The 15,412-nt window shown below is 33.9% G+C and overlaps 1 protein-coding gene across 6 annotated transcripts in view; it reads left to right on the top strand.

Annotated features, from left to right (window-relative positions):
- The window catches only part of PGR (progesterone receptor), a 99,299-nt gene that overhangs the window by 66,303 nt on the left and 17,584 nt on the right, over window positions 1-15,412 (top strand). For 5 of the 6 annotated variants that reach the window (XM_044666244.1, XM_044666243.1, XM_044666242.1 and 2 more), the window contains one exon: window positions 8,099-8,404. The exons of the other annotated variant lie outside the window; for it this stretch is intronic. In XM_044666244.1, coding sequence (XP_044522179.1) covers window positions 8,099-8,404 — 306 coding nt within the window. The remainder of the gene's footprint in view (window positions 1-8,098; window positions 8,405-15,412) is intronic. 6 annotated transcript variants of the gene reach the window in all.

Below are 15,412 nucleotides of genomic sequence, written 5' to 3'. Positions count from 1 at the left end.
ATTTGCACTTTGTAACTTTACCAACTCAAACTGTTGTTGCAGATTTTCAAGCATGCTTTGAAACAGCATTATTCCTCAAAAAAAAAAACACTGAATGGAAGTTCGTTTATAGATTAAACACAAAAAGGCCAGGTCTTACTGGGGGAAAATGGGTTTTTTGCATATGAGAGAACTGGCCAAAAGGTAGAGACAAAATCCCTAAAACTTCTACTCCAAATCAAATGATTTAGTCTCTCTGCCCTTAAAAGAAAAACTACAGAGAAGTCTCCTTCCTGTGGAAAAAAATTCCAAGTTGTAAGTCTCTCTCAGCCTGGAATCTAGGATCAGCTTAGGACTTCAGCTTAAAAAATGGCTAGAAAGGGATATGGCTCAATAGCACAATTTTTCTGCTCCCACTGTTTTCCCCTTGGTGAAAAAATAATTAGGATAAGCTGGAAAACCCATGTTGGGGGGAAGGGATTGGAGTTCTCACCCATTCATTGAAAAAAAATGGCTAGGATTGGCTGGCTCACAAACATTGGTCTGCTCTCAGCAGCGAAGGCTACAGGCTGGGCAGAAGGAGCTGTGACAGTAGTGGCAGCAAAAGCAGGCAGGCTAGAGGTTGGAGTCTGCAGTGGCCCAGATGGGGCAAAAGCAGGTGGGCTGGGTGGAAAAAGAAAAACAACCATAGAAAGGTAGGGTGAGAAAGGGAAACCCCAGCTCTCAGGTCTTGGGCAAACTTACTAACTATACTGAAAATCTATTTTTTAAAAATTGAGAATTCTATCCTGTTGTGGTTATCCAAAATGTGGTTTTAAAATTAATATTCAATATCTCCAAAGTATAATATTTATAAGGATTTATTAATATTTAACTAGAGAGCTAGAGAACACAGGGAATGTTCACCACTCAATTTACATGGAAGAGAGAGGGTGTGGCAGAGAGAACCCAAATTATATTACAGACCACATAATGACACACATATATGAAAGGCAAAAGGAATTGTGGGTAATTCAGAAAGGAATTTTGGGCAATGCAGTTCCAGGGGTTCAAGATTTTCCAACTATAGAATATTAAGGTTTTGAGTTCTCATTCTTATAGGGTTCTGGTGAGGGTGAGATTTCCTAATTCTTATCCATATCATCTTTGTGTTTGCTCATTAAAATACCAATATCATCTCAAAGTTGTCAGCAAAGCATTAGCCTTGTCTTATTAATATAATATTTCTCTATGGTTTTACTATACATAACTAGAGTTTATCTTTAGCTTGCAAAACAAGGACTATTTATTGTGGTTTAGCTGACTTCTCCTAATTTAGCACATAATCTCTGGATGTGGTCTTAATTTAGGAGGCAGCTTTGGCAATTGATTTCTATGTTTCCCATTATATTCTTAGTTCCTATTTCCTGTTTATAGTTACCTTACTCTGGCTACTTAATTTACTCATTGGTGGGGTATTGGAAGAACTATAACAAGATGCAAAATTTCAACTCATATATATGTAAAATACTTAGCTAACTTTAAAGTGCTACATAAATGCTAGTTATTATTATTACTATTATTTTATAATACTATTATTTTGTGTATTCATGTATAATAGTTACCTCTATCTGCTGCATAATTCCTTTCTTTTGAGATGCTGGGGTTAGAAAAAATTGCAAAAAAACTACTCCATCATTTTGCTGGTCACATTGTACAAACATGTTATAAAGGCTACTGTAAATGGATAACGAACTCTGCTTGGAGTTGAATAGGAGGAAGGAAGCAGGCTACATCCCATTTAGAAAGTTTAGAAATTATTTCATTGATTGTAATCTGCTTCCTGAAGCAAAAATCTGTCTTTTTAACAACAATTTCCTAGAGATGATGCGGTATGGCTGCAAACCATGAAATATGAGCTCTGAAGGCTGAATATTACAGAAATTCCATGAAAAGATACAGGGGAATGTAAATAGGTTGTAGCGTTTCTTTAATTTTTATTTAGAACATTCTTCCATGGTTACATGATTCATGATTTTCCCCACCCTTCTTTTCTCCCCCATCCCAGAGCTGACAAGCAATTCCATTGGGTTATACATTAATCGTTAAAAACCTTAAATAGATTGTAGTGTTTTACCAATGAATACTCACATTCAAGAAGTGGTATAAAAGATATCATCCAGGATGAATGGGGACAAAAATGGCTATACACAAAGATAAAAACTAAGTCCACTAGAAATATATGTTACACAGCTTCAACTGTGTCCTCACTGCTGCCCAGCAATCCATATACACTTCCCTTATCATATTTCTATCCCATTCTTCATGGCAGCTCTACACAATAAATTAATTGCTCCTCAAATCTTCCATCCTACTCTCCCATCTCCCATTCCTACTCTTTCAGCCTCACATTTTACAGAAAAATATTAAGGTCATTCACCACAAGCACTCTATTCTCACCTCTCCACTATTTCATATCAGTCAGCCCAATTAATCAATCAATCAACATTTATTAAGTGCCTAATATGTGCTGAGAACTGTGATAAACACTGAGGATGCAAAGATGCAAAAGAATCTGTGCCTCTAAGAAGCTTACAATCTAATGAGAGAAAAACATGCTAACACATATATACCAAGCAAGCTATATGCAGAATAAATAGGAAATAATTGACAGATGAAAGGTACTAGAATTTAGAGGGATTGCAGAGGCTTCCAGTAAAAGATAAGATTTTAGTTGAGACTTAAAGGAAGCTTGAGAGGTCAATTGGCAGAGTAAAAGAAGGAAAGCATTCTGAGCATTAGAGATAAGAGAGAAAATGGCAATAAATGATCATCTGCCGCTATCTCCTCCTTTACCCACATGAAAAAGTGACTTTATTTCTTACCAAATGAGGACTGAGAAAAGGAGAATGAGTATTGGTCTGATAGAAAGGAGGAGAACCAGGAGAAAGTGGTATTACAGAAACTTAGAGAGGAGATTATCAAGGAAAAAAGGGTGATCCACAGTGTCAAAGAACATATATATATGTATATATATGCTGGTATGCATAGAACTCAAAGGATCCCTAAAGTCTGCTATAATTATTATGCTCTATCTTTTTGAAATTCAGCTAATGTGCACTTTATGAATTTAGATATTATGCCATTTGGAGTACATATAGGTATATGTGTAAGTAACAAGTAAATAGATGGATAGGTAGATTGATTTAGGGGCATTGTCTATGGTTTCTTTTAGCATATAAGCATAGTAGAGTTTTCCTGTATTTATAATGTTATATTTATTTTTGCTTTGTATGATAACATCCTTATAACTTCTGCTTTGTTTGGATTCATAATACATTTCGTGCCTAGTACATTTTGTTCTAGCCTCTGATTTTTACTCTGTCATTTTTTAGACATGTTTCTTGTATATAGCGTGTTGAATTTTGGTTTTTTAGCCATTCTGCTAAGAACTCAAGTGTTAAAACCATTCACATTTAACATTATGTTTGATAGGTATGTGTTTTCTTCCATTTATTTCTTTTATACACAACTCTAGAACGTTGTGTAGTCCTTTGTAGAAGATTTCATGAAAGACTTAACACAAGACTTGAAAGTTTGGATGGGTTAGTATTTTCTTTGGTGGAAGGAGTACTCATATCAGGGATTTCACTACTTTAAAGATCTATTATAATATAACCCTTGAAATCTTAGTTATTTAACCTAATTTCCCACAACTTGTCTCAATCTCCATTCTAGTAAGGTGAGTCTCATCATTGTCTCTTAAACACACTGCTCATTCCTGTCTCCATACCTTCATTCATGTGAGCCTTAGTCACTGCTTATAACTTTCCTCTTGTATTCTTTCTTCTCTCCTCTGATAATCCAAATCCTATCTATTCTTTAAAGTCTATTTTAAACTTCACTGATTGCATGAGGGTTTCCTCAACCAATCCATTCCGTCATTTTCTTAATTTTCTTCTAAAAGTCCAACAGTAAATAATCTATACTGTTTAACTGTCAAATTATTAGCTATTGCTTCATGTATCTATGATTTCACTTTCTATTTAGATTGTAGGTTTCTTGATGACAAGGATTATATTTTAAGTACCTCAAAATATCACATTACCTAGAACTGTAAATTCTAAGTGCTTGTTTAATAATGGTTGTAGTTGGGAAATATTATCACATTTAACCTGATTTTAAAGGCATAAGAACTAGAAATATTAAGTTAATTTAAATTCTAGCACATTGGACTAACATCTCTGGTTTAGTTCTGTAGTCAGCCCCAAGAAGATTAATAATTTTAACAGGGTTATTTGAAAATAGCAAGTTATATGTACACGCATCAGAATTACTATAAAAAATAGACACTTTCAATGACTGTGGACATTATTTGAATTTATTCCTTTATTCATATGGCATTGCCTTAGAGTCATCATGCCTTTGAAAAATAATGATGTAATTAGCAATATCTCATGTCACCATGATAATTGATTTGCTTTTCTTCCTAGCTTAAAATTATGCCATAACAACTAAATTCATTCATTTACTCAGATTGCCTCTTTTTTTAATGAAATACTTTACCTCCACAAGAATACTACAGGTATAGTACTTAGAAAGCTAGGTCTTGGAGACAGGAAGATCTAGGGTCAAATCCTACCATTTTTAAGAGATGACTTACCTAGAATAAGTCATCTAACCTCTTCTTGCTTTGGGCTAGTGTTCAGTAAACTTTTTGTATAAAGCACCAGATAGTAAATATTTTGGTCTTTGAAGGCTGAGTCAAAATTGAGAATATTACTTAGGTTCTTATACTGTGAGAGAGAAAAATGTCCTCAAAATGTATTGACAAAATTTAAAATATTATAATAATTGAGTATAATTTTAAAAATATAGGTCTACTAATAAGAAAAATTTATTGGGGCAGATAGATGTTGCAGTGGGCAGTGGATCAGTCATGGAGTCAGAAAGATTTGAGTTCAAATCTAACCTCAGCCTCTTAATAGCTTTTAAGTACTGCTTTGTCTTGTAATTTTTGGGTTGAATTCATTAAGAAGTATTATCAAGTTTGAAGCAAAAGCAAATTTCCAAAGTCATTCAGTGTGTATTAATAGTAGTTGAGGGCTGTTCCTGATCAGAAATTTTTCATTCTTGGCACCAAGCTCAAAAAATTATATAAAACTTTTCTTTTCTCTCCTTCTCTTTTCTTGCTTTGACAATATGAGTCTGTACTTGTAATTTAACAATAAAATTATGTGATTCAACAATACATGTGGCACTAGAAACATTGTCAAGATATAATGGTAACTGCAATGTATAGATTTATAGTACAGATCAGTAGCAATGCTAAGCAACAAGGGTACCATGGAAGGTATTTAGTAATAAAAAAACATGTAAAGAAATCAATATGACTGTTTCAGTAAAACTTTATTTTAAAATGTAAAGACCATTTTTATCCTGTGGGCTATATAAAAACAGGCAGATTGCTAAATTTGGATTTTATTTATTACACAGCAAATATCTTAACAATGCAGTTTAAAGTACAAATGATGTCCACTTTAAGTCTTGTGCACTTGACAAATTCTTCATTCCCAATAATAGTAATATCATTAACCATCCAAGACCTTCAAGGCAGTACATTTAAATTCTTTGTTTTAGTAGCAAGATGATGCAATGTATTTTCATCATTCTTCTTTGACAATGTAATTAAATACCAGAGTTTTAATTCAAAGCTATACCACTGCAAAGAAGTAAATTAAACTGAAATAAAATGTGACATGTCATGGCATACATATCCTTTTGGAAAAATTAATCTGCCCCTCTCACTTAGCAAATTTAAAAAAGAAAAAATAAAGTCCTCAATACATAGTTTCATAGTTCAGAATAAAAAATTCCCATACTGACCATGTCCACAAATATTTCTCTTTTCTGCATTTTAAGCTCATCACCTCTCTATCAGGTGAATGGCATGTTTCATATTCTAAAATCTTTCAAATTAATTTTTATACATAATGGTGTTATTGAATAAATTATTCTCTCTTTTCTGCTTACCTTAGCTCTGTATTTATTCATAGAGATCTTACCAGTTTCCCCGGAAAATTCCTTTTTGTCATAACTTATAGCATAATAATATTCTATTATGTAACTTCCTATTTTGGGGGGAGTAGGATTCTACCTATCTCCTCAGTCTCTGATTAGTTGATCATATAGTCCCAGAGGTTAGCTCTCCCCAAGAGAGCACATTCCCCACTTTGGAGACCACCTCTTTAGTATATTTTTCATTATGAAGAATTCTCTATATTGTTATGCTCAGCCTCTTACTTGACAATAAACTCTTTAAAGATAGTGACCCTGCTTTGTCTAAACTTTACATCTCTCCCAGAAAAACATTCTATTATAGTAGGCAATTACTATGTTTAAAATATCATATCTTATAATATTTATCCTTTCCTCTAATTCTGTGTTAATTTTGGCCTTTAAACAGTTGATATCTGCCTACACATAGCTAATTCTGTTTTTTTTAAAGGTATAATTAGTTTCTTTTTTATGATACTATTTTGTGCACAGAATGTCTAGGGAGCTTTCTAATTGTCTTGAAATAAGTTCAGGCTTGTAAGCAATCTGCAAGTTTGCTGTCTTTTTTATTTCCTAATTCCAAACCAATTTTTCAAAATATTTTTGCTATAATTCCCTTTATTTATCTTTACATCAGAGTCACCACATATCAAAATATTAATTAACATAATATTGTCAAATTCTTCAAAATATTTCTCTACTTTTTAATTTCCTAGAGTAGATGTTGTAAAAGCAGTGATTGTAACCTAATGATCTTCTTGTCAGTGGTCATCATGAAAAGGTCTACAAAGAGAGATGACCAAAAATCCCATAAAATGATGGTTCTTGCTGTACTTGAGCACATGATGAAATCAATTCTTCCAAAGCTTATTATTTTATCTCTTTTAAAAGTTTTATGTATAGCAAAAATATAAATATATATTACTCAGTTCTCTAGTAGTATTCTGCCTTGTTGGTGATTGGGAAAAGTTCATATATTAAGTATACTAATAGTTAGTGTTTTTAGATAATCTTGTTTTTCTTCCTTTTTCTGACCTCAGTCACCTACAGAAATAGAAGGGGTTCCAAAGACATGAGCTATTTTTATTTTTATATTTTTCATAAGTATCTATGGCCAAAGAATTGATCACCCAATGATTAGTCTGCTAGTGATAAGACTCTTTAACATTTAACAAGGTTTAACTATGTTGGTGGGACCATATTTAAAATCTGTTCAGTTTAGTAGGACCTGACAAGCTTATGCTCCACTAGTCCAGCCTTGGAGCAAGCTAATTCATTTCCATTTCATGATGAAACAATAGCACTTTGTAATGGTATATAATTTAACTTTTAAAGTTTTTAATTTTTCTGAGCTTGTGCTTAGCATAATACCTTGATATAGCAGGTGTTTAGTTGTTGCTTATCGAATTGGGTTGATCTTATATTTTACTTAAGACATGTTGAAACTATGTGTCCTAATATACACATACCTTTTTAGTACATAATCCTTTTTGAGGAGAAGTTGCATTTATTTCAAAAGGTTAGGTTGATCTCATCTCACTAGATATCTGAGACAAAACTAATAATATTAAATTTGTATTAAATGTAAAGTCCTGTGGTTAGGCTCAAAACAACTTTACAAATATAGCATTGGGAAAACATGGAAAAATATGAATTTTCCTAAAAAAAGATCTTTGGATTTTAGTATCAGTATAAGAGAGAATGGCCAAAAAATAGCATGTAAGCTTCGATTACGTTGAAAGGCATTGTGTGGATGGTTCACCATACTTGCAAGCTTTGGTAAAATATTTTCTTGATTTTTGTATTCGGTTTAACCAAATACTATTTGGGAAGGAGAAGAGGGTGAACTTGGATGAAAAGGAGAAAAAGAGTAAACAGGAAGGGAAAAGGTCATTGAGCTATTATGGGGAAAAAAAGAGAAAAGGTGACATTCCTCATAAGGTCTATGATCCTCTATATCTCTGAATTCAAAGAATTACCAGGTAGCATGACATTTTTTATAAATGGATATTTCTTGATATGTTGTATGTTATATGGAATCAGCTAATTATATTTTTTAACTTATGTGTGTGTTTCTTTTTAGGTCGAAAATTTAAAAAGTTCAATAAAGTCAGAGTTATGAGAGCGTTAGATGCTGTTGCTCTCCCACAGACAGTGGGCCTTCCAAATGAAAGCCAAGCTCTAACACAGAGAATCACCTTTTCGCCAAATCAAGAAATGCAGTTGATTCACCCACTGATCAACCTGTTAATGAGCATTGAGCCAGATGTTATCTATGCAGGATATGACAACACAAAACCTGAAACATCCAGTTCTTTGCTGAACAGTCTAAATCAACTAGCTGAGAGGCAACTCCTTTCTGTAGTCAAGTGGTCTAAATCACTGCCAGGTAAAAACAATTTATATATGACAAAAAGTATTCTAAAATTTACTGTGCCTGTTACAATAACAGATTGTTAAATAACTAAATAAGAGTTGATGCAATAAACTTCATAATCAGATAATTGATGATAGATTTTAATCAATGAATGAACAAGTATTTATTGATCATTTATTGTGTCCTTAGTACAGTACTGGGAATAACAAAGAATATAAAAGAATGAAAAAGACCGTCCTTGTCCATGAGTTGCTTACCATTCTTTTGGGTATTTAAGAATTATATATATCAAACTGATAGTGAGCAGTACCAGGTACCTTACAGTGAAGAACTAGACTTTGGTGTTTTACATTTATGTGTAATACTAATTCAAGGAAGGAAAAGATGAATGTGCATTGACTACAACTCTTAAATAATTTCTAGTTTGTCATAAGGTCAAACGCAACTGAAATGAAACTTGAAAGTGATTTAAAATATTTGTTTGAAAAACAAATAAAATGTTTTCACAATGTACTGGGAGGTTTTAAAATCATAAAAGAAATAAAAATCAATAAAGTTATTTCCTAAAATAAAACAATTTTTGACACTATGAAATGAGTCTCTTAATAACTATGACTTAAGCCAGATTTGTGCCTAGACAGAGAACAGAATAATCTATCGACTACTAGTATCTATAACCAGGTTGAATCATCATAACAAGAATAAAAGTGCTTAACTTCAAAGTTTGTGCTTAATTCTCCAATAGATTCCAAAAAAGACATAGCTGCTGAGAGAATTATGGTAGCAGCAACCAAAGAATGAGTAGTTTTCTCTTGGATTATTTCTCCTAGTTTATTTTAGACTGAAAGACCTAGAGAAAATATAACATAGTTATTCTGCCCTCATAACCTTACATAGAAAGGGAAGAATCTTTTCTCACTTCCCTTTTTCCTCCCAGTATACCCACTGAACAACAAAAAATTTTTTAAAAACAATCTTTATGGATCTGATTCTTATTTGTAAAACAGTAGTTTGGGCACACTCAGGAAACAAAGATGAATTATATTTACAATTCTAATAGAGGCAAAATATTGTCTGTTTATAGGCTGAACAAAGTCAAAAGTCCTAAATACTACCATTTACATTCTTATTGATAGGAGATAGACAGGAAAGAATATATTTTTGTTCAATTTCCCACTTGAAATGTATGACAAATAACATATATGTATATATATGTATTTGTAGGATGTTTTTGAACCCATTTGTGACAAAGATACCTGTTTAGTTTTTCTAAACCAATGGGAATCAAAAACCCTAGCTGCTAATGCTTACTCTGTCACTATCATCAGATCTTGAGCAAATTATTTACCCTCACAGGCCTTACTTTCAAAAGCTTTTAAATGGTGCACTAATGTTATGTGAATTCAATAAAATTATAATAAGTACAACACTAGTGAATTTGAATGAAAAATCATTTTCTATTATTTAAAATTGATGCTTATATTTTTGTCTTCATCTTTTTTTATTCTTAGGAGATATTTTTATTTTTGCTTGTCTATGTCATAGCTTTTCTTTCAACATTTACTTTAAAAAATAACTATAAACCAAAACTGAAACCATAATTTTCAAGCCAATCTTATTAAAAACATTTTATATAGGTATGTTTTTAAGAGTAGAACAAAGTTATATATAGTCTGCCAAAACCAATGTATCCCCCTCAAAATGAGAAAGTCATTACTTGTAAATTTTGCCCCATGGTTAATTTCCAACAAGTTTTATTTGCAAATCTAATTATGATAATGAGAAAACAAATGTTTGGTATGTCTCAGTGAGTAAAACCTTACTTATGCTATTAACCAAAAAGTGTCCATCTCCACCCCTAAATATTGTTTAAATAGTAAGACTAAATTTACCAGTCTATTTTGTGGCTTATAGTTTACAAATTTCATCTAGAAATAAGTAGAAGTAGAAATAAGTAGATGTAGAAATGCAGTTCTATATTTTAAGTGTATTAAAATTTTAATGAAAACATTTTCTACCTACTTTTAAAAAATTCTTTTCACAAATTTGCTTTGAAAGGCTGATATTCCTAACTGTTGAATTATAATACTATATTTAGTTCCTTTGTGAAGAAATGGGAACAACCAAAATTTTCCCAGATATTCAGGTCAGTATGTTATAGTATCTTTTAGGGTCAAAATAACTTTGTTTCTAAATATAATTTGGCTTTCCCAATTGAAACTAATACTAATGCCAGTCATTAAAGAATTGTGCATACCAGGTTGTTGGGATCTAAAAAGAGGTTGCCTAAGACATCAAAAAATTTATCAGATGAAAATATTGTTATTGACAACCTACATATATATTTAGATAACCATATAAACAAGTCTTATTTACTACACAGTAATAAAAGTACTGGAGTACAGGCAGCATCTCCAGTATGCCATTTAAAGGAAGTAATGTCCCATTGTGTATTTTATGTATCAAACTGTATCAGTTCTTGTGGTTATACTCAAAGACTTCCAGTCATGCAAATCAAGTCCCCTTCCACGTCCCCAAAGTGAACAGGGGTGATACACATAAATGAATACTAAATGATGTAAGCATACAAAAATTGCTACATTGCCAAATTTGTTAACAGAGTGAGCAGATTAGGAGAAATTAAGAATGTTCACCAGAATAGCTGTTTGGATTGAGAAAAGACCATGTTTGATTTCTTACTATACCTAGTGAGCTATATTTAAGCTGAATATCATACTTACTCATTCACTGAAGCATTTTTGTTTGTATTGATCGATGAGATGAGTTATCAGGATTTGCCATGTAATTGTCCTTAAATACTACAGACAACCAATAAGAAGATTTGGTCATATGTGAAAAGACTCAAACTGGTGCGTTTTTTTGTCTGTCATTGAGGTCCTCTTTCCCTGGTGATTATTTGAAGTTGAATCAAGTAGGGAAAGGGAGCCACTTATCATTATTTTTATTATCTCAGTTCTTATCATTTCTAGTTGTCATTTCCACTTTGAACTAAACGGTTCATCAAATTGGTTCCATTAGAACCAAATGGTGGGGCAGCTGGGTAGCTCAGTGGATTGAGAGTCAGACCTAGAGACAGGAGGTCCTAGGTTCAAATCTGGCCTCAGACACTTCCCAGCTGTGTGACCCTGGGCAAGTCACTTGACCCCCTTTGCCCACCTTTACCACTCTTCCACCTAGGAGCCAATACACAGAAGTTAAGGGTTTAAAAAAAAAGAACCAAATGGTTATCATGTGTCAGTTCAGCAATTTACTTCACCAAACATAGAACTATCATGTGTTGTACATTCTGAGATGCAATATTTGGATAAGACATAATTTCAGGCCTCATTTTAGTTTATGGGTTAGTAAAAGCATATGACACATACCTAAAGAGTTATGGTACAAAATTGTACACTATAAGCACATCAGAGGGGCCCAGAGTAAATTTGTGAAATGTAGTGAAGAAAGGCTTTATGTGGAGCCAGGAGATGGAAGACATACTAAAGAAGGCATTTGACTTGATCTTTAAGGAATAGATAGGAACTCAATTAGTAGAGCAGGAACAGATGCATTCCAGAAAGAATTTATGTGAGCAAAAGCACAGAGCCAGGAAAGTGTGGGATGTCCACAGGGGACATTGAATTGTACAGTTTGGCAGAAGCCTCTGCAATATGGAGAGAAGATAATATAAGGTAAAGCTGGACAAGGAACTATTCAGTTTTAGAAGAGAGAGGGCAAATAACCATTCAGGAAAGACATAGTGTTCCTGCAAGTGTCTGCAATTATTATTTATCCCTTGGGGTTATTCAAAGAGCATAGCCCCATATGTGTTTGTGATATGGAGTGTTGAGCAGTTAATGAGTGACACAAAACTGGAGCAATGTGGGTTGAAAGGAAAGAAAATGAGCAGAGCATAGAATCCTTATTGAGTACATTCAGTTTAGGTATTGAATATAGGGACATGAAGTATATGGGGGAGAGGGGTGCTCAAGTGCTGAATCTTAGCTAATTATTTGTTGAGAAATCCATATTTAATCAGCTTAGTCCATGATAGATGTTGGTAGAATGAGTCCTAGGACCAGGTGTGGATAAGTCGCCCCTAACAAGATAGACAGCTGGAGACCCACAGGTCTTGACTCTTAATGTTGATCCTTGTTAAATGATTTCAACATTTTATTTTTGCCGTGATGACCAAACCCAAAAGAATATGTAGCTTTAAGATTGGCTTGTTTTGAACTGCTAATAGTCTCCACATAGGAAAAGAGAAATATGAGATTATAGATGAAGCATATGTAGAAAAACAGTTGAGGAGGTTTCTATCAGTAGGATCACTTCAAATTTCACAGACTCTGAGTTAGAAGAACCCTCAGCAACTCTCTAGTACAGTGCTGGCAAACTTATGGCATATGTGTGAAAGATGGCACACAGAGTACTCTCTGTGGGCAGGTGTGCCATTCTCCCTCCTCCCCCCAGAGGTCAATACTAGAAAGGCAGAGAGATTCTGGTAGAGCTGCTCCCCTCCCCGTCTCTACTGGGCATGAAGACATTTTTTCACATCATCCACCCCTCTTCCCAGCAGCCCAATGGGAATGCACAGGGGGTAAAATGGGAGGCTCACAGGCAGCAGAGCTGGAGGGAAGCAGAGGGCTTGGGCCACTTGCCTTCCCCCTCTTTACACTCACTGAGGACATTCCTCACTTCACCCACCCCTCTGATTTTTCCCTCTCATATGTGTTGGGGTAGGGGTGAAGTCAGGGTGCGCCAGACATTGGGTGAGGGTGGGATGGGGTACAGCACTCGGTCTCTAAAAGGTTTACCATCACTAATCTAGTAGAGTATACCTGAATAAAAATCCCCTCTAATAACCTATCTGACAAGTGGTTTTTTACTTGAAGACTTCCAGTGAGAAGGAACGCCCTAACTTACAGCAGCCCATTCCACTTTTGGATATTTCCAATTGCTACATAAATTTTCCATGCCAAATATGAACTTGCCACTTGAAAAACCGTAGTTGTAGAGAGCCTTGAGTGCTAGGCAAACCCAAAGCAGTTTGAATTGTACTCAGAAGTCAACAAGGAACCAGTGAAGGGTTTTGAGTAAAGTATGCAATATGATCAGATATCTGCATAATGAAGCCATATAGAAGTGGTGTAAAGAACAAATTAAAAGAAAAGAGATGAGGAAAATATTTTTAAGGAAACTGATGCCTCCTGATGTGAATTAATGTTATAGACATCATAATCATCATGGTTGGGTAGGCAGTGTTGCCCAGAACATTGGATTTGGAATTAGAAATCCTTGGGCTGAAAATGAGGAGTTTGGGCTAAATAAACTTTAAAATCACTTCCAGCTCTAAAATCCTGGGATTTTGTAATCAGCAACAGTTAAGATGTCCAAAATATTTTTTGTTTCTCAGAGCAGCCCTTTGCTGCTTTGTTATTCCCATTGTATTCATGTGGCTCAAAAGGGTTGAGAACTCCCAGGGACTATATATTATAGCTACTAAGTATCTGAGGCAGGATTTGAGCTCAGGTCTTCCTGACTGCATGTCAAGAAGGCAAATCACTCTTCACTCCATTCTATCCACTGTGCCATGATGTCTTTCAGGGCTGTAGTACTCAGAAGCTTTTACAAAACTGTAGAGAAATGGCTGAAGTTTGTCTTCTTACACATACCCTTTTGCAAACCGAGTGCTATAGATGTCAACATGAGAGCATTCTCTACTGTCTTGAGAACAAGCACTTATTAGGTGCCTATAATAATAATAATAATAATAATAATAATAATTCATGTACATAACACATGATGATTTAGAAATTATGTCCTCACACTAGCTCTTTTAGATAACTCATGCGCATGTATTATTATCCCAAATTTACAAGAAACTGAAGTTCAGTTCAAAGGATTTAAGAAAGTAGTCCAGAGTTACAACTAATATCAGACACAATTTGAAACCTGTCTAATGAATGACTCTAAGACTAGAACTTTTATCTCTCTCCCATTGGGGAAGTTAGAGAACTTCTTGGAACAGGTAGTATTTGAGTTAATCTCACAAGAATGAACAGAATTTCAAAAATGAGGTAGAAGAGGACATTTAATACAGGAGCTTGGACGTGAGAAAGCATATTATGTATTCAGAAAATAATTATTGGTCCTGCATAGGAGAACCATAAAATGGTAAGACTGGTAATCAGATCAAGAAAAAAATATAAAATTACTTTTAAAATTACATAACTTCCCATGTCAAACTAGATTTTAAAATTTAATAAGTTAAATTCAACAAGAACTTAATTAGAATCTGCAATGTGCCAAGTGCTAAAGATTATGAATCATCTATTAATAGTAAGTTGAAAGTTGTATATTGCCAAAAGAAAGGCTAGTTAGATGAATACATAAAACCTAATGGGTTAGGACAATTTTTAAGGAAATCTAGATTTTAAAAATGTTATATAATACCTAGGGATTTGTTGCTTTACCTTACTTTTAAGGGGCATAGGAAGAAGATGTTCATATAACAATGGGAACTTTTCCCCCCAGGTATTGAATAGATTAATCCAAGGGAGAATAAACAAATATTGAAAAATTCTACTCTATCTTTTTCTTAGAAAACAAGAATGTTTGTCTTTTTTCTCATCAAAAGACTTTTTTTTTAGGACTCTGAAATAAAACGCTAAAGCAAGAAAGATGATTAAAAAGAAGCCTTCAGTTACCCTACATAAATTATGGCTAGCAGCTTAGAGGAGGAAGAGGAGGAGGAGGAAGAGGAGGAGCGAGGAACTGAGAAAATTAATATTCTTTACTCACCCCTGAAATATGTTGATTTCAAGCTCTCAATTGCTGAGTCATAAAATCATCTTTAGGTATTACCATTTGATCTGTAACTGCAGACTAACTTTCAAAAGTCACAGCTATTATTGTGTTTCTCACCAAGTCTTTGGGGCATTTCTGTTTGCTTTGTAAATGGAAGCTATCTCTGCTGGAGGTAAGTCACTTAACTAATAAGATAAGACAGACGGGATA

The sequence above is a fragment of the Gracilinanus agilis genome, chromosome 3 (assembly GCF_016433145.1).
Source record: "Gracilinanus agilis isolate LMUSP501 chromosome 3, AgileGrace, whole genome shotgun sequence".
In the NCBI taxonomy this organism is placed as follows: Eukaryota; Metazoa; Chordata; class Mammalia; order Didelphimorphia; family Didelphidae; genus Gracilinanus; species Gracilinanus agilis.
The sequence above is the reverse complement of the archived record's forward strand: the minus strand, read 5'-3'. Positions and strand labels throughout refer to the sequence as shown.